This window comes from Callospermophilus lateralis, chromosome 9 (genome assembly GCF_048772815.1).
Source record: "Callospermophilus lateralis isolate mCalLat2 chromosome 9, mCalLat2.hap1, whole genome shotgun sequence".
NCBI classification, from domain to species: domain Eukaryota; kingdom Metazoa; phylum Chordata; class Mammalia; order Rodentia; family Sciuridae; genus Callospermophilus; species Callospermophilus lateralis.
Window position 1 is genome coordinate 25,927,529 of NC_135313.1, and position 20,270 is coordinate 25,947,798.

Genomic DNA, 20,270 nt, shown 5'->3' on the forward strand with positions numbered 1-20,270 from the left:
TCTTTGTGGTGGGAACGACGGTCTTTTCCACTGAAGGATGAAGATATGGCAGCTTTATTATGCCAAGAGGATAAAAACAATCAGACTGAGGTGTCAAGCACAGCTTTCCATGCTGAAGTCGTCTGTACCAGCGCACCAGAGAATGGCCACCACCCCAAAAAACAGCTAGGTGGAACAGAAGAGTATAAAACCTTTGGTCTAGGAATTACTAATGTTAAAAAAAATAGGTGACAGGCAACAGGTGAAGAAAATGATGTAACTGAAGGGAAGTCAGGATCCTGTTCTGGATCTCCCATCCACCTCTGGTCATATTTCCAGAGTAACAGAATGTACTGCATGTATTTACCTTTCATGCTGTTTATGGGGAACAGGCAAGATTGTTTCTTTACCTTCTTGAACCACAGAAGTAGCTAGCTTTTCACCTATAGACAAATGCTAGGCATCTGTGTTTATCATATAAATTACAAGCACCAAGATATTAACTGCTGCAATTTGATGTCAAATCACATTATTGGGTAATTTTTAACATCACAAACATACACACACTCACCCTTGCATTAAATGAGAGCTATTTTCTTTCCTATTCACATGGTAATTCACTAAAATTGCCTCAAAATATATTAATATACAAATATACATATACAATGGGCGCGAAATTACACTGGCAGTGACCCACTCCACTTAAAATTGCATGTACCAACTTGCCCTATGAAATGTAAGCTGCAATAAATTATAAAGCACGTGTTTCCTCTGATTAAAAAAAAATTTTTTTTGAAAGTCTTGACTATGGAGAGGGAGTTATTTTTGTTTTTTTAACATGTTTAACCAAGAGAAGTTATTTATGGAAATTCTTATCCCAGATAATAAAATACTCAGTTTATTTAAAATCAATGATATCTGTTGGACTGACCACAGGCTACTTTCTGTTACTCCTAACAGAATCGAGACAAGCAAATTAGTTATATATGGGCACACTTTAAAATTATACATCTTTGAAAACACCAATTTAAAATGTGCAATAAACAGGAAAGTCCTTCATTATAAAATTTAAACAATGGTTTAATTCTAGTCTAGAAATACTGTTATATTTCTAACTAATTTGATCCTTCTTTGTCATAGCTTAGGCAAATGTCTATTCTGACTTGCATCCTAGATTGCAAATTAGAACTTCTCAGATGCCAATACTTCAATATTTGATACTGAGATTGCACATTTTGAGGCTATTATACTATATTTTTTCCTATGTGAAATATGAGGACAATTTGTATGAATCACTTGGTCATGTAAAACAGTTATTCAAGTTATAACATTCATCTAACTGAAATCCTGACTATTTGGCCTAGACTATGAAATTTGACATAAAGTTTTTGTTTAGGAATGGAAATTATACTGGTCCCTATAAAAGGGGATAAAATTCAAATTCAATACTGACAAAACTTTTCCTTGTAGTTTCACTGTACATTTATTCTTAAAGAAAAAAAAAAAAAACCTGACATACAAGTTGTCCTGGCAAAAAAAATTCAAATCTTTGTCTTGTCTGATATTATAATCTTCTATGTAAGTTTTTTAATTAAAGTTATTTCTATATGCGTTGCGTTGTATGATTTGATTAAATACTATTATGGCACAAACTTCTCCTAAGGCAAAGTACAACTTTTACCTTGTATAGGAAAAAAGCCTAAGCAAGTTCTATTACATGGATAGGTTATCAATGTTCTTATTTTTTGAAACTCTTTTCTCAGAACTCCTAGAAGCATCAAGAAATTTTATGATACTGATCCTATTATTTTGTGCCATAATTATTACACTGAGAATATTTAGAAGAATGAAGTAGCTGATACCTACTAACCTCTGTATAACTGGGAACAGTTATAAATACCAAGTTTATGGATTAACACTACCACATCATCTCTTGGCCTACTTTGTCTTTCTTAGAATAAAATATATATCCCTGGGGTAAAGATCTATAAACCCATATTATTATCAGTCATCTGAATTACTATGAGTAAAGATTGACTGGAAATGGGACAATTAAGTAAAAGAAGCTTCTTTTACCTAACCTATTTCCCAAAGGTTCTGGGGGCAGGGTGTGGCAAGGGGATTGAACAGATCAGAAATACAATGTCATACTGGATCTTTCCATGATACCAGCCTATCACAGAGCTTTAATTTCATTTTTTAAACAGAACAAAATACCTGTCCTGCCATTTGTAGGAGTAATTCATAGGTTTAATAAGATTATACAAAAGTACTTTATAACCCATGTTCACATAAACTTACATTGCTATCTACTACTTTGTATTGAGCATCCTCTAAATTCTGGAAATAGTACTAGAAGCTTTCTATATATCAACAATTATCTCTTTTAATCTTCAACTCAACTCTGCTTGGTGGTTATTATAGTCACCATACAAATGAAATCAGAGTGTGAAAAGGTTGGGTGATTTGCTGAGATCAAACAGCTAGAATGGCAGAGTCAGGATTCAACTCAATGAATACCCAAAGCTTTACTTTTTATCTATGGAGAGCTAATACAAAAGCATTATTTAATGTCCTTATGAATGCTGAATGAGATTAAGAAAACCAGGAACAGGAAAGAATCACAAAGAAAACATCTCAATAAAAATCTATACTTGCATTTTAGAACCCCTGGGTTTCATAGGACATTGCCTTTACACTTTTTGATTAATCAAATCTAAGGTGATAAGTGAAAAATAAATGTTCATATCCAAGACCACAGTATACCATCCTGCCCAAACTTGTATTTTTTAGCTCCACACTACTCATATTATCAAGCATATAAACAAATCACAAAATGACATGAAACAGGAAAAACTTAGGAAAAATGTAAGGGCTTCCTTTGCTTTTGGAAAACAGCTGGGAAACAATAGAACATTATTTTTAAAAACATAGAAAAAAATTTTTCATAGTAGCTAATGTCTAGGCGTTATGATACATTTCTTTTTTGTAACCTTAATACAGCCCATATTTTCAATCTTTATAAAAATCAATTCTATTAGAAACAGTTTTTTAACCACACTAACCTTTAAATTGGATCACTAAAGAATGTTGTATACATCAATTTCTAACCTCTTAGAACATTCTGCACAATAGATTTTAATCACTGGAATGAATAATTGCTCAGAAAAGCAGCACTGCCTCAACCTGGTATGATTTGGTAGTCAATATTCCTGTTTTCCAGTAAAAAGAAGTTTTCATGAACACAAACTCTGGATTCCTTATGATTTCATCGATCAAGAGACCGTTTCTGAGCAGCTTCTGAGCAAACATTTCTTAGTAAGTTGATCACAGATCTGGGGTCTTCACTCCTCATAATGGCACTGCCAGACACAATCATGTTAGCTCCTGCCTGGAAGAAGTAAACACTTAGGTTATGCCTTAAAAGAAGCAGAAGAGCCTACAACAGAATTCTACCATTGCCTACCCCAGCACTTGGTCCAAAATCCACTTCCAGATAAGCAAACTTAAGCAATCTAGTTCAATGATGTAAAAAGTTATAATATTCACAAGAATGTAAAATTATTTTTTTAAATGTGTAAATTTATTTTTAAATGTATCTTAAGAAATCACTGAACTTTTTTGTTAAATCAATTCTCAATAAGTTACACAATTGTCTTTGCTAATAGATAAAATTTTTAAATCCTTTAATCTAAAATTCTATTAAGGTTTCTTCCTCAATATATATCAATGCCCCCAGAGATACTAAAGAAACAATCTTTTAATTATTTATATGAATTTTGGGAAATTCGGAAAGGACAATAACCATGAAAATGTTAAAATTATCCATATGACATCAGCAACATTGAATCTAAATGATTTCTCACTTTGTGTCAGAAATACTTCTACCCTAACATTCCGGAATGATTTTAATAATCTAGAAAAGGTTTTCAAAATGATGGTTTGAGATGCAAAAGCAAAGAAATAAAAATACATTTTAAAAACCAAAGTACGATGCCTCCAAATTTAGTTCTGAACTTCCCAGGATATGACATGAGAAGGGAAACTCAATGTGTTATGTGATTCCTTGCTAGAAAGGGGAAGAGGGGGAGAGCTACAAGCTGAGGAACCTTTCTCCAGTGTTACACTATCACTTTATGACAAAACATCACATCTCTAACATTTCTCACAGAAATAAGTTTTATAGGGTCACCACTTAGTATGTCTCTTCATTTGAGCAGGAATAGCATAATAGCAAACAGTTAATACAAAGCAATTCCACAAGGGTCAAAAATTGATAGGTTTTTAACCAAACAAAATCTCCTACAGTGGCTACTTAGGAGAATCTAGAAGTGCAGATACACAATACTACTGGATAAGAGTAGGCCTCACAAGCATTTACCACCTGCAGTGCTACAGAAGGGATGCCATCCTCTCATGAAGGTGAGGCCCAACTAAGAAGGCTGGTTATCTACATAAAACAAAACTAGAACACTTCACCTCTATGTAGAGGACCAAGTGGGTACCAGGCCTAGATTTTTGTCAAAATGGTCCTAGTCTGTTTTAACAAGGAACAGATTACAAATACATCTAAGTTCTAAAAATTAACATAATAACTATGAAAACTAAATTTCTCTATTTTTTCCCTTTGATGAGATATCTTTTCTTTCCCTGTTTTAGAAAAATTTCTTAGTCCTAAGAACTTAATGGTCTTCCAAAGGGCTAGTATTCAACATATTCTTTTCCTACAAAGAACTTTCTTTAGCATTACTGATAACCAAGATTTACTATTTAACAATTCGTCACTTTAAAAATTTACTTATTGGTCTGTAGTTTCTTAATTCTACATTTAAACAAATAAAAAGAAAGAGAAAAATAGTTTTCTACGAAACAAAGTCAACTTAGGAAATGCAGGGGAAATCTCTTTGGCCCGCAAGACAGTGTCTTACAAATATTATCTGACAAGAAATTGGTCTAGTCACAGTCAAGGAGCAGTCTCACCTCTGCACATTTATGGACAGTGTCAGGACCTACTCCACCATCGACCTCTATATCCAAAGATGGGAACTGGGTCCTCAACCAATGAACCTAGATATACATGAAGAAATAAGTGACTCCTAAAGTGGATAAGGGGGGAAAACCAAACAAAATCAAATAGTTATACTAGCCATTATAATTCCAAATCTCCAAATAACTATCAAAACATACTGGGCACACTTGTTCTTTAATGTACTGAAACAAATTAGGCTTTATCAGAGTGGTTTTGTTCTGTTTGCCAAATGGCATTCAATTTGCCATGTCTTTAGAGACATGTAAACAAGATAAAGACAAACCCTCTATATTCAAAGAAAACTTCCAAGGGATCTAAAGGTTAGAGAACAGTTTTGAAAGAAAATTTCACTATAGGGATACATAAGCTCTGATTTTAAAACCTAAATCTACTTCAGCATTTGTCATCCTGTATTACAACAATCTGTAGGCACCCACGTCTTTTTTCCCTGTGATAGGATGACTTAATAGACAAGTCTTTCAATATATGTTTAGTGAAAGAACACATACAATAAAATTCTCATCCCAGAATCAAATATAGTTTTTACCTTTGGCATCATATCTTCCATGAATTTCTGCCCTCCAAACCCAGGTTCCACTGTCATAACCAAGGCCATATCTATTTGATTAGCCCATGGTGCCAAATACTCAACTGTAGTTCCTGGTTTGATGGCAAGGCCAACCTATAACAGAGAAAAAATTGCTACAACACACTAACAATTATTTTACTTATTATTGTGCATATTGGGCACAGTATAAATACCATTTTTCAAAAAAAAATAGAATAATAAATGGAATACATAGATTACTTCATTAGTGGCTGTCAAAAGTAAATGGTTCTACATGGCAGTAATTTTCATAAAACCTTAGTGGCATATGTAAATCCTATCTGATAAACAAGTCTCATTCTTAAAATCCTAGCTTTACAGCTGAAGCAGGTGCTTACATCAAGTCTTCTTTACCTGCCACTTCTTGCTTTCCATCAAATCTGCCAAATCCTGAAAGGGAATAGTATAAAACATTACCATCAATAACTTCTTACCTTCATCCCATTTTCCCGGATGTCTTTAATCAAAGCCCCTGGGTTCTCAGTGGCTTCTAGATGAAATGTGTATTGATTGGCTCCTGCTACAGCCATTGGCTTTACCCACTGTTCCGGCTTGGACACCATCATGTGCATGTCTAGAAAGAAAAGACACAGCTTCTAAATATTACTGGAAGGAAAATACCTGGCTCATACAGTTGAAATCAGTCTGTGGTCTTTGCCATTTTGAATGTAAACTCTCCTGGCATGACAGAGACTTAGCAGTTGTACTTCAAGGTAGTTTCCCTTTATCCTGAAGACAGGTTTGCTCAAATTCATTTGAGGAAAAAAAAAGAAAAAAATTCCAAAGCACATGCTGCTGCACATGAGTGCCACTCCAAAAAACACAAACAAGTCACACTATCTGTGCAGCCTTGCTTTCTCTTAGAGAGCTAAATTTTGTGATTCCATTTATTCTTTCAACAAACTTAATAAACATTTCCTGCACCATTAATTATTCTAGGCCGTAGGAATAGGGCAGAAAACAGGTTATTAGTGGCTGTTTCTCTACTATCATGGTGATTACATTTTTTAGCAACAGAGAAAACCAATAAAATAAGTAAAATATAAACAAAGTTGGCAGTTAAATAAAGAAAGTGTGTCTGGGATCAAGGTGTCCAGGGATAAGAAGATGAAGTCAGAGAATGGAATGCAGTGAGGAAATACAGCACAGAGCTGGGCAGGCCCTCAGATTTTATTCAAAACAAGACGTGAAAAATACCACAGGATTTATGTTAAGCAACAAGGTCCAACCAAGGAGGCCAGATGGACATAACCCAGGTGAGGAAGGAAGATGGCAGCAATTGAGGATTCTGAGCGTGTTCTGAAGGTACAGCCAACAAAAGGTATAATGGATTTACATGTAGAAGACAAAAGAAAAGTTGAGATGGTACCAAGGATTTGGGCGTGAGCAATTAAAACAGAACTGCTGTTAACTCAGTGGCAGAAGATTATGGGCCAGAACAGATTTCAAGTTGACCAGAAGTCTGATATTCAACCTCATTCTATAGCACGGGCATGGCCTTCTTAAGAGAACTTGCCTTAAAAAACAATAGTGGCTTGTGAGAAGGGGGGAGGCAGCTTAAAAGAGGCTGATCAAGAAACAAGCCTGTGAAGAATGATAGGTGGTAGTGAGGAGAGTTCTTTTATTTTGCTAGAGAAAGTACATTTCTGATATTCAAGTAAAAAATTCTAATATTTCAGAACTTAACTAAGAGTTAGTTCAAATAAAAGTTCAATAAAGCTCTGGAAATGTTAGGAAAAGAGCACATGACTTATCTAATGAAGCCAAGATTAAAGCCTGCTATTTCTAAATAAGCAAAAGTAACTAAATTAGAACATATTTTAATAGGTAAAAATTTTTAAAAATGTATTCCTCTGTTGTGTCTTATTCTTTGCTATTATAAACAAGGAAAATTCAATCCAGCTTAAAATAACTAGTTTACTCATTCCTTAAATTACCAGACTGATTAGTCAACCTTACTGAATCTCTAGCACACAGTAACCATTAGCATCTCTCACTGGAGAATCACAAGTTCAGGGAATCATAGTTCAGTAAATCTGCCTATAACATACATAAGACTGGCAGTTTTCAAACTTTCAACCACCAGGCTTCCTTTGTATTCTTAAAAAATACTGAAGACCCCTAAAAACCTATGTTGATATGGGTTGAACTTTTTTTCTTTCTTCTTTTAGTTGTAGTTGGACACAATATCTATATTCCATTCATTTAGTTTTATGTGGTTCTAAGGATCAAACCCAGGGCCCCATGCATGCTAAGCGAGCGCTAGGTTGCTGAGGGGCAATCCCAGCCCAATATGGGCTAGATTTATAGATATGAAATGTATTAGAAATTCAAACTAAAACATTTTAAAGTATCTACTTATTACTTTAAAAAATTAATAAACTGAGTAGATACTCGTTATCCATGGCCTTACTTTCTGCAGCTTCATTTCTGAGGTTTTCTATAGTTAACTGTAGTCTAAAACTTATTAAATAGAAAATTCTATAAGTAAACAATTCCCAAGCTTTAAAATCACATAACTCACACCATCCTGCTCTGCGAATCATTTCCCAGTATCCACACTGCACACACTATCTGCCCATTATTAGTTACTTAGTAATTGTCTTGGTGATAACTTGTACAGTATAACAGTGCCTGTGCTCAAGTAACCCATATTTTACTTAATGGACCCAAAGTGCAAGACTAGTGATACCAGCAATTCAATATGCCAAAGAAAAGCCACAAAGTGCTTCCTTTAAATATCATCTCACATTATCCAAGAAGAGTAAATACAATAAGATATTTTGAAAGAGACCACAGTAACATAACTTTTATTATAGTATAAATGCTACAACTGTTAGATAGGTGAGGTGTAGTAAATCCATTTTCAACTTAAGATACTTTTACCTTTACAACACCCTGAGTGGCACATAGCCCTATTGTAAATAAGGAGCATCTGCACTTGGAAACTGTCAAGCTCAGAGGAGTAAGAAACAAGTTTTCTAATATTCTAATTTTCTATCCAAGCTGTATCAGTGGCTATAAAACTGACAAAGTATTTTTTTTTAAGGACAAGTTCACCTTATGAATTTTAAAGCAAATATCATAATATTCATGAAATATGCACCTAGTTCAGATCAAAACTCAAACTATGGCAGAAGTGGTTTTCCTTAAGAAAACCATCATAATTGAGTATGCAACCACTACTGTATATGTATTTCCTACTCTGCCACACAAATATTAAAAAGACATGTGCTCAGGGCTAAGAGTTATTAAAATCAATAATCTATACTGTCTCACCAAGGATACTTACTGAAAACACACAGCAAAGAAGCATGAAGTTACTACTGGTATAATTCAATACCCCTCCACTGATTTGGGTTAAGCCACCAGCAAATTAAGTCACCACTGCTTTTGCACTATCAGTACAGAAAGTATCACATATTATGAAAATAGTTTTGATCTCACAGATGACCTGAAAAGATCTTAAGGATTTCCATGGGTCCCAATACCACACTTGGGAGTCCACTGATTTAGATAATAACAAGCACAGATTTCTAATTAATTTTTCTCAGATGCTTATTTGTACTCAAAACTATGCATGAACATTAAGAACTTAAGAAGTTGCACATACAACCTGTGATCTAGTTCCTAAAATACATTCATGTATCAATCACCCAATAGTCAAGATCCAAGAATTAAACAACAACAAAAAAAAATGCTTAATATAAAAAACAAAGATCACAAGACCTAAACATTAAGATGTACAGAGTTCATTCACCTTTATTTTAGACCAAACTCTATAGTGATTAATTAGCAAGCTTATCAGCAAATAGCTAAGAAGGAAAAGCAGAGGGCATATGGTGGTAGCAACAACCGGAAAGATGAAAGTCAATAACAAGAGAATATATAGACAGTAACGACACATGACCCTAGGAACCTACAACAAATGAAGAGAAAAGGAGAAAACAGTAAAAAAGTGTTTTTAAAATCCACACAAGAAAGCCAAAAGCAGAAAACTCTGGCTACCATAAAATGGAAGCAAACAATGTTATTTATTTATCCACCTCTCATAGCAGCAAAAATGATTTGAATTCATAAAAAATGAGCATTTGTGGTACCATAAGTTGATTAAAAAAGTAATTTCAGAAAATTCAGAATCTTCAATTTCCATGAAATAAATGGCTTCTAGGCCATCTATGAGTCAACTGATTCATAAATTCAGTCAATTATACTTAGTCCTAATCATGTATCTATGCTTCTTTAGGAAAACCACAGTAAATGAAGTAGATTCAATCTCTGCCCTCATGGGCTCTATAGTCTGGTTAAAGTAATCTCAGACCAGAGGAAGTTATAAGAAAATCAACATGGTAGTAAATGTATAAAGGTTAATTTACCACAGGTGCTAAGAAAGGCCTCTCTGAGAAAATGACAAATGATCTGAGGCCCAAAGATGAGGCATTCAACCAAGTAAAGAGCTTTCTAAGCAGAGATTAGCAAATGCCAAGGCCCTGAGGCAGGAAAGAGTTTGGCTTGCTAATAAAGTCAGGCCAGTGAAGCCCCACCACAGGAAGAAGGGCTGGAGGGAAAGGGGGACGGGTACAGGATAAACTGGAAGCTAAAAAATCAATCATCCCCTTCTTTGATCTGAACAAAATAATCCAACATCAGATGACATAACACTTACCAAAGAAAGGGTCCTGGCCTAGCTGCTTTCGGAGGCTTTCTACCACAGGGTGACCAAAGGTGATGTTGGGAACAAAATGCCTACAAGACAAACAAAATCTCATTCTGAAAATGTTTTCAATTCGGTTTTTATGTTTCTCTCAGTATGAATTCTGATGGGGGTAGAAGGGACTGGCTGGGATTGCAATACTTTTAAATCTAATATCATCAACATGAAAATTAAACTAATAGAAACTGGACAACTTTGTTTTGCAAAGCAACAGCTCCTAGATGTCTCAGAAATGTATAATGCCACATACATCTTCATAACAAATTAGAAGAATTTATAACCATAACAGGGAGAAATGGAAAAATGACTAAATAAAAAACCCAAAAGTTTATGACTTGCCCAAGTCACATACTAGTTCGCAAAGTTCAGGACACTGGCACATATTTCCTGAGTCATAGCTTGTCACAGAAATTTGTGGCTACTTCTAATGCAATTTCACTGGGCACTAAATGACAATTTAAATTTTCCAGAAGATAACCAGTAAAAAATTTTGATGTTTTTAATAATAACTACCTTTTAATGAGAGTTTACTACATGCCAGGCATTGTACCTTCATTTCATCTTCACAATAGCCTAACAAAATTGATACTACTATTATCCCTACTTGAAGAGAGCAGGATAAATAAAATCCTTCAGTCAATAATCTGTGGAGAAAGGATTCATATTAAGTGTCTGATATCAGACCCAAGGTACTTAACCTTTCACCTACCCCACTAACTCCTATTATTCTACTTGCTCACTTACACATTTAGCAAAATCTTCTACATGCAAGTAACCATGCTGGGTGCATAAGATATTGTGCTTTATAAAGAAGTATGCTAGAATTCCTCCATACCCTAAGAGAGTTTACATTTTCAGCTCCCTTTTACCTCCATGTCAGCCCATATGATTAGTTCTCATCAATGACCCCTGAGTAGTAGTATAGGCTGAGCATCCCTAATCTGAAAATCCAAACTATTTCAAAACTGGAAACCTTTTGAGCACCGACTTGATGCCATAAATGGCAAATTCCACTCTTCACGTGAAAAGTTGCAATCAAAATGCAGGCAAACTAACAATACCATGTAAAATTACTTTCAGAAGTGTGTAAGATGTACATAAAACATAAATGAACTTCATGTTTAGACGTGGGTCTCATTCCCAAAATAACTCCTTTTATTTACATGTAAATATGATAAGAAATCCAAGATATAGATAAGGGACTTTACATAAGGACTATTCAACATGTATTCCTTTCCTATTCTAACTTTACCTTTCTGATAACAAAGCCCTTTGGGCAGGAGAGCCTCAGGATGGAAGAAGAAGGACACACACTCAATGTTACAAGAGTAAGAAATAAGATATAATGTTACATTAATGAAATCTGGGTTTTCAGAACATTGAACAGTAACAAGCAAGCAATACATGATTATAGGTAAACTGACAAAAAAGTATTACACAACATTAAAAGAAGATCGTAAGATTTAGAAATCAAGATTTGTAAAGATGAGAAAAGAAATGAAGCAAAGGTTTAAAATGAACCAAAGGAAGAATGAAGCAAGTTATGTTCAAAGAAGAGGTTAAAGGTGTTAATAAGTTAGGTATGAAAAACATAGGAGGTGGGTTAAATCACATTAAGGGAGTCAAATGCCAAGCTCAGCTTTTCAGACTTCATCCAAATGAAAATACAAAGTAAGATTTTTAAAGCAAGAATACTAAATAAGATTTGAATAATAAGGCAGAAAGAGGACTGAGCAACAAATTGCAAAAAGAAAGATAAAAGGCTTGTGAAGTGGCAAGAACAGTAATGACAAAGTCAGACAAAACTGACAGGATGTGTCAACTGATTAGATGTGAAGTATTGGGGAGTAAAAGCCAAGAGAATAAAGGTTAAACAATGTAATTCCGCAACCTGTACACTCAGAAAAATGAGAAATTATATCCCATCTGATTCAAATGTATGATATGTCAAGATCATTGTACTGTCATGTGTAACTAATTAAAACAAATAAAAATAAATAAATTAATTAATTAATTAAAAGGTTGAGCTTTTAAGTTTAGATGACAGAAATAATGAGTGTTGATACAAAACAAACTTAACATATATTCCAGGCACAAGTTCTAAACACTTCCCATATATTAAATCTTTAAAATCTCACAACAACCCTATGAGATGGTTACTACTACCTGTATTTTACAGACAAGCAAGAGGCCTAAAGTCACCCATTCAATGAGTGGCAAATGTAGGAGATCAACATAGGCTTACCTAAATTACTATGTTCATCTGTCCCTACAATGACAACTAAGGGGAGAATGGGGGAAGGTCAGGATTTGGGATGCACCTGAAGACAGATAAGGTGGATCAGGACAGATATTTTTCATTTACTGATATGTTGGCCCTTGTAAGCTGACTTCTAGTATTCAGACAATTATTCTAGCGTTTGTCTAAGAGCAATTGCTGTCAGGATTACTGACAGATGAGGTGCTTAGGTTACTTAAACCAAAAATAAAGACCATATAAGAAGGCAGCAAATCTACTAAATATTTTGCAATGCTGGAATTAAAGGATTTTGATTCCCTACAGTGTTCTCTGAATTTGCTGTGTGGCCTTAGAGGTAATTTTGTTGTCTGAACCTTAGATTTCATGTATCATGAAAATATGATAACATCATAAAAAAGTACAACTCAGCACATATTTACTAGCAAATACAAGCATAACAACTATAACGACTGACCACCAAATTATGTGACCAATTTGTGCTTCTGAAGATCAGTTTAATATACTGGGTTCACTGAGTATCCTGGAAGAATAAAAAACACTTAATAGACTCAGAAGATATGAAAGGCTTGTGTCTAAGCCCTAACAAAACAAGGCTACAAATTCAAGCCTGAAGTCAGAATGTCCTGAATTTGCCTAGGTAACCACACAGAAGCACCTGATACAAATGGTTTACAGCCTTTACTTCAAGCTTACTGACTCCAAAGGGGACCCAAGAATCTGAATTTCTCAAATGCCCCAAGAGTTCTTATCAGACCTGCATGGAAAAGACTAAATTATTTGACTCTCACAAACAGATATTTCATGAGAAAGTCTGACTTATTATTATCTCATTATGCCTTTTTTTCCCCCTTGAAAGTAGTTTCTGAACTAGTCTATAAAAAATAAATTGTAATAAAAAAAGTATTTCTTCTTCCCAGAGACTTACTGGAATTAAACTATAACTGTAGTATAGAAATAAAATTATTTTTTTCTCTCGTCATATTTCACTGTCAATCTTTAGCTTTACTTATAAATTCTGTAATAAATTCTATTTCAGAAAAACAAGTTGAAGGTGGTAAGGAGGACTAAGGTTGATATAAAATGTACCCAGACCAATACCAGAAAACAAATTTCCTGTTAATCAGGAGTCACAAGCCAATGGGAGTTGGCAGATAACATCAAGGAGCAAAACAGAGCAGATGGGGATGAAGGAGCAATGAACACCTGGATGGACTAAAGGTATTTAGCTCTAGCCAACTGTGACCTTGCCAGAGTGCACCCAGGGCTGGCAAATCTTTGATTCCACCCTCCCAAGATTAATGTGAAATCTCCCAATTTCAAATTTTGTTAATAGCTTATTTGCTCTGTTCTCATGCTTAGGATCAACACATTCCAGTCACTGCCCTGTCATGATGCATGTGCATTTTCCAAGGTATTTGTCTAGAGAATTAACCTGTCCTTTATTCCACACACAAGTATATAAGTGCCCCACCTTCCACAGTGATCTCCAAACTAGTGTCCGACTTTCTAGATCAAAATGTTTTAATCAGGAGAAAAACTGAGGGCCTGGGTGAGGGAGACTAGAAAACAAACAAATACAAAGTGTGATGTTAGATGAGTTTAAAAGGGCCAGGGAATAGAGAAACAGAGGGCTGAGGATGTAGCTCAGTGGTAGAGCACTTACCTAGCACATGTGAGACACTGGGTTAGATTCTCAGCGGAAGGAAGGAAAAAAGGGAGGGAGGGAGGAAGGGAGGGGAAAGAAAAGAAAAGGAAAGAAAGGGGCTATGTCCACCTACAACTAAAAAAATATTGAGGAAGAAAAAAAGAGAGAGAAACAAAGGGAAACTAGGAAGGGAAGGTTCTCACTGGCCATCTGCAAAAAGGGAGTCTACAACCCCACTTTCATAACCCTGGCCTAGGAGACACTGGAGCACATGGCTTATGGGCATAGGCTGAACCTCCCTAAACAAATTTTCTCCACTATAAAAGACATACAACAGTTCTTACTTTTAAAGGTGTGTGAAGGTTAAAAGGAAAACTCTGCAAACTATATGCAGGTTTTATTTTTTCCAAACCAGTTTCCTGGCAAAAGAGTGTCAATATAAAACAAAAATACTTTATCTTATTTAATATACTCAGGGTCTGCCACAAGGAGGGGAGTGATTCCTTAGAGATCTCTCCTATTATGATTTAACCACTCATTCATTTATCAATGATAACTAAACTTGTGATGGTGTTTACTGCAGAGAATACCTAGATGAGCAAGAGAGAGGGTAGACCCTGTTTCCAGGAAGCTTTTTCAGTGTAAGAAGAAAGGCAAAAAGTAACAAAAGAGTATAAATTATGAATTACTCTTTGAGGACAGAGAATGTCTTAAATCATCTGTCAGCCCAGGACTCATAAAAAGCATTTAATTGTTGAGAGAACACCAACTATTACATTGCTTCTAAGGCTGGTGCCACCATTTCCTAGTAACAAGACGTAACTTAGTGTCTTATTCCTCCCTGTCAAAATGTTGTCAGCCACAAAGAAGAATGAAATTATGGCATGTGCAAGCAAATGAATGGAATGGAGACTATCATACTAAGTAAAATAAGTCAGACCCAGAAAGTCAAAGGTTGCATGCTTTCTCTAATACGTGGAAACTACTCCAAAATAAAGAAAGAAAGAAAAGAAACAGGGGTGGGGGGGTTGACCTCTATCAAAATAGAAGAAAGATCAGTGGAGTAGAGAAAAGGGATTGAGAGAGAGGGAGGAGGGATGGGTTAAGAGAAAAACATTTGACTCAAATTTCCTATGTACATATATTAATATACCACAGTGAATCTCACTGTTATGTAAATTTTTAAAAAAAATTTTTTAGTTGTAGGTGGACACAATACCTTTGTTTTGTTATTTATTTTTATGTGATGCTCAGGATCAAACCCAGTACCTCGCATGTGCTAGGCCAGCCCTCTACCACTAAGCCACAACTCCAGCCCCTGTCATAATATTCTTGATTGGTGAACCGAAACAAATTATTTTCCTCATCCATTCACTTACCCATACATGGCTTATTTCAAACCAAATCGCTTTCTGTGTCACACTCACAGAATGCATGTAACCTGTTCCATCCTAAGACCCCTAGGTGTTCTCTTAGGATTAAAAATGTAATTAACATCTCTAAGGTACACACTCCAGTTAGTGCATTACCTGTGAGAGTTGAGGGCTTCCAAGTAAAGCTTTGAAAAGCATATACAGAATTATACATGACAGTAAACTAAAAATCAAGCTTTGAGAGAGGTAACACTTACTAACCTTCTTATACAATAAGCCTATCATTCTTAGTAATCCGAGGTCAAGGCATTGGCATCACCAGTTAAGAAAATTTGTAAGGTTAAATGTGAAAGAGAAACACCACATCCAACCACACAAAAGAAAACACAAAACTCTACAAGTGACAGTGAAGTTAAAAAGAAACTCATTAATCATCTTTTGTAAATAACATCAATTTATAAATGTGAATGAGGGCATGTGAAGGTTTTCACCTATTTCAAATAAATATCTTTTTCCTTTCCCTTTTCTTTTTGGTATTGGGGATTGAACCCAGTGGCACTTAATGACTAAACCACAGTCACAGCCCTTTTTATTTTTACATGGGGCTTTGCTAAGTTGCACAGGGCCTCGCTAAGTTGCTGAAGCTAGCTTTGACATTGCGATCCTTCTGCCTCAGCCTCCCCAGCCGTTGTGATCACAAGCGTGCAGCACTGCAGTGGCTGCAATAAAAATCTTCTATCCCAACACACCGTAATGAATTGCATAACAGTGCAGACCAAAGAACTACAGATAATTCGGCAAAGGGAAGATAAAAGTTATTAAAATTCTGTCACAAACGTCTATGATCTTTAGGGCCTCTTACTGTTTTCTCTCCGTTTCTTTCCTCATTTTGTAACCAATTTAAGAAACTTGTATTCTGATTCCAAATAATATGTTATAACTACAGTGCTTAAAATTTACTTACAAAAAACTGACCTCACTGCAGAGCAGGGTGCCTGAAGAAAAAATAGACAGGAAAATCAGAATTCGAATAATGATACAACAGTTACAGAGAATTTACTATGCGTCAGGCACTGTAAACTTATATTTGCTCATTTTGTCTTCCAAACATACCTAAGCATAGGTTCTGTAAATATTCCCATATTTTTCAAATAATGAAACTGAAGCTCAATGAGGTTAAGTGGCTTGTCCAAGGTAATCTGAGAAGTGACAGAACTTGGGCAATTTCCCTTCAGGTGCCAAGCTCTTAATGGTTACACAAATATGTCTCCCCAGCTTTGCCACTAACTAGCTATATGAGCTTGGGCAAGTCATGCCTATCCCCTTGGGCCTCAGTTTCTCTACTGTACACCAAAGGGCCTGGAGATTTAAGGTCGCTTCCGGGTCCTAAGACCACACGTTACGTGGGGGGAGGGGAGGAGTTGAGGTTTGGGACCAGCCCGCAGCCCAGGATGCTGCGTCAGGTCAGTTCCAGCCAGGGCCTTCAAGCTTCCCACCCCATTCCCCACCTCAATACAGTGTTCAAAGTGAGGCGCCCCCGGTCGTACAGGGACACCATGCACCCAACAGGCATTCGATACAGGTGCGCCGTCCCGCCCCCGCGCGGCAAGCCCGACCCGAGCCCCGAGGAGTTACCCGTCCATTACATCCAGGTGCAGATAATCTGCCCCAGAGTCTAGCATCCGGAGGCACTCAGCCCCTAAATTGGCCAGGTCGCTGTTAAGGATGGACGGGCCAATCTTGCAGCCCGACGCCATGGTGCTGGTTCCGTAGTGCTAGTTACCCCACGAATCCCCGGCTAGACGGAAGCGTCACCCCGATTGGGCGCGCAGCCGGGGCCCCGCCCCTTCCCCCTGCAGTCTTCCGGACTCTGCCGGAAGCAGTGTCCTGCGGGAAGGAAGTCCCGCCTCCATACCAGGGGCGGGGTCGGTGGCTTAGGGGCGGGGCCTGATGGGAGTCCTTTTTCCTTCTCCGTCTCTTGACACACTTACCTTTCGCGGTACTCAGGAGTTTCTTGAGCTTCCTCCGCTTTCTTTTTCTATATTTTATTCTCCTCGGCTCTTGACCTTACTTCTCTTTTTGTTTCTCCATTATTTGCTTATGCGTTCCTTTCCTCGCAGCTCCTGTGTTTGCCCTTTAAAAACAATAATCACCTTTCCCCTGTGCTTTCTCATTCCTAGAACTTTTCTCACTAGTGGAGCAATTCTGGCTGTGCCAGGCTTTAGCAGGGTTACCGGCAAGTCACTTCTCCCTGCCTTGGGTTTCTCATCTGTAAAGACAGTGCGCAGTGTTTAGAATTGTTGTGAAGATTAAATGAACAAGGCCAGGTGATGAGCCAGCATGATGTCTGGTGCCCAGTACAAAATGATGTTATCATTAGTATCCACCTTTCTTGTCCCTCGCCCACCTTCGTTGTTGTTGTTGTTTTTCCCTCTCATTGACATAAGTGACACATTTGGTTACTGTTCAGACACAATCCAGAAATGAATAAGTGTCCTGCTGCCAAATGTGTGAAGATCCTGGGTCCTCAAAAGAGATGGAATTAAAACCACGTGGGGGAAAATGGATTTAGCAAGAGCAATTCTAGGGAGTAAGGAGAGAGCACTTCGTAATTTGTATTAAAGATATAACTGTGTTAACTGGGCCCCCATGGTTTTTATGGACTGTCAGAGGATAATCAGGTCTTTAACACCCCCACTGGGACATTTACCAGTCATTCCAGCAGGTCATAATCTGGGGGCAGTGAAGGGAAATTGAGGTACCTGACTCCAATGCTCTGGTTCTGCTTTGTTTGAAAGGATGGAAAGCTGGGGTAGAATAAAGCTGGAAGGGGTGGGGAAAGTGCCTAATTGGAAGATAACCTCAGGCCAGACTGGAGGTTAAAGAGGGACAGCAAGACATTAACAAAGGTATACCCCAGGGATCCAAAATGAACATTTTCCTGAATGAGCAAACATTTTCTTCCTTATGGTGAGAAATAAAACTCAGGCATATTAAATACTCTTAGATTTCTTTTTATTATATGTGCATATTCAAACACAGAAGTCAATATCTTTCATAAATATCTTTCATAAACATTTCAGTATTTATTCATATGCATTTTTCCATGCTCTTTGGTCATTCAATATTCACAACAGATTTCATAGTCATCTGAGGGAAGTTGGCTGTGTAGTCAATCCTTTGTTTTTACCTATAAAATGGCTAATAAAGGACTTTCATCCTGTGGTCACAGTGACAATTAAAAAATATTATGGAGGTACATAGATCTGTAATCCTAAATGATCCTAAAATAATATAAGTAAATTTGTCTTAAGCTTTTCCAAACACATCCTGCCCTTGTTTTTATTCTCCTGAGTGTCAAATCAAAGTTTGCTTTTGAAATGCTGCAGTTGAGACCCACTAAAGTAAATGAGGAAGTGGGGCGTTTTACTCACTGCAAGACACAAGGCCATGGAATTGGAAGTGTGAGGTCACAGGGCAACAGCATGACTTGATGTGATAGCAGCAATTCCAGAGACTGTGCTCTATTAAAGTGTATAACTTGAGGAAGGATATTTAATTCATATTTTGGACTGCCATTCTATTCATTTTTGGCCCTTTCTTTCCTATAGTTCTCTACGTATGCTCTATTTTCTCAAAAACTCTCAGAGCTGGGCAGCAGAGTGGAAAAAGTTCTTTCTTAAAGGAACAGATGCTAAAGAAGAGGACATATCATTCTGTCTAAGGTATTCTTGGAGGCTTGAAGTAGCAAACCAGCTACTCCCAATCTGTGCAACATACCCTAATCAGATCACCAATACTGCAGACTCTACCCCCAGCAACACCATGTGCCCATTCATGCCTTTGACACTGTAGTTCTTAGTGTCTTGGGACATGCACCCAAGAACTAATTTCCTTTTCTGAAAAATCAAATAATTTATCTAATAGAATTATAGAAAGCAGCAAATACTGAAAAATGAAAGTAAAATGATTACTATAGAAAATTCAGTATCCAGGATTTGAACCAGTTAAATTGAATCTGCATATTATGTATCTATGGATAATACATGTTTATTCCAGGGTCTCTCAAATCTTATTTTCTGAATAAGCAACCTTTTTGTTGTGTCCAAGTTTTTATACATGGGAAGTGGGTGCCTATATTTTTTTCCTCTGAATAAGACAAATATCAGTAAGTATCATAGCTTAAGAAATGATCTATTATTACCATACTGTATTTATCATATGTAATAATTAACTTTTAGTCAAGTAGTCAATAATATTTTGAACAATACAAAAGATTGTCAATTACCTTGAACTTTTTTTCTTACCTTCCCCGACTGTTGTTTTTAAAAAATAGTTATTCCTTCAAACTCCAGGTGACAGTATTCCTGAGAATACTTCTCATGAGGGTCTTATGCACATACATATAGATACTTTAGTCATTACACTTAAACATTCAACACATTACATTCAACACATTTAAGGACACCTCCAATGGAACAGACGCACACACTGTCAAATATCTCAGTAGTCCCAGTATGAAAACATTCCCACTCTGTAAGCCCCTGTTTCCCAGAATGGGAGGGGTTTTTTTTCTTTTTTTGCAAGGTATGACATGATTTAGCTTATTGAAAAAGTTTCTAACAGAATTCCATACACTTGAGTGAAAGAGCTGGACTAAAAG

At 36.5% G+C, this 20,270-nt stretch overlaps 2 protein-coding genes across 12 annotated transcripts in view; one reads left to right on the forward strand and one right to left on the reverse strand.

Annotated features, from left to right (window-relative positions):
* Kansl1l (KAT8 regulatory NSL complex subunit 1 like) overlaps positions 1-3,925 on the forward strand; it is a 155,483-nt gene extending 151,558 nt beyond the window's left edge. For all 9 annotated transcript variants that reach the window (XM_076866799.2, XM_076866806.2, XM_076866805.2 and 6 more), the window contains one exon: positions 1-3,925. In XM_076866799.2, the coding sequence (XP_076722914.2) occupies positions 1-231 (231 nt within the window). In that variant the 3' untranslated portion in view covers positions 232-3,925.
* On the reverse strand, positions 2,615-17,416 carry Rpe (ribulose-5-phosphate-3-epimerase). Of its 3 annotated transcripts, XM_076866808.2 has the most exons (7): positions 17,254-17,416; positions 16,583-16,602; positions 10,282-10,361; positions 6,050-6,189; positions 5,556-5,690; positions 4,960-5,046; positions 2,615-3,370 (listed from the first exon to the last, which is right to left on the reverse strand). In XM_076866808.2, exons 1-7 carry the CDS (start codon positions 17,362-17,364, stop codon positions 3,248-3,250), a joined length of 696 nt encoding a protein of 231 aa, XP_076722923.1. In that variant the 5' UTR covers positions 17,365-17,416; the 3' UTR covers positions 2,615-3,247. The 3 variants fall into 3 exon arrangements, with proteins under 3 accessions (XP_076722923.1, XP_076722924.1, XP_076722925.1); XM_076866809.2 differs by lacking the exon at positions 16,583-16,602 and having other exon boundaries at positions 17,243-17,416; XM_076866810.2 differs by lacking the exon at positions 16,583-16,602 and having other exon boundaries at positions 17,254-17,272.
* Positions 17,417-20,270: the final 2,854 nt, after the last annotated feature.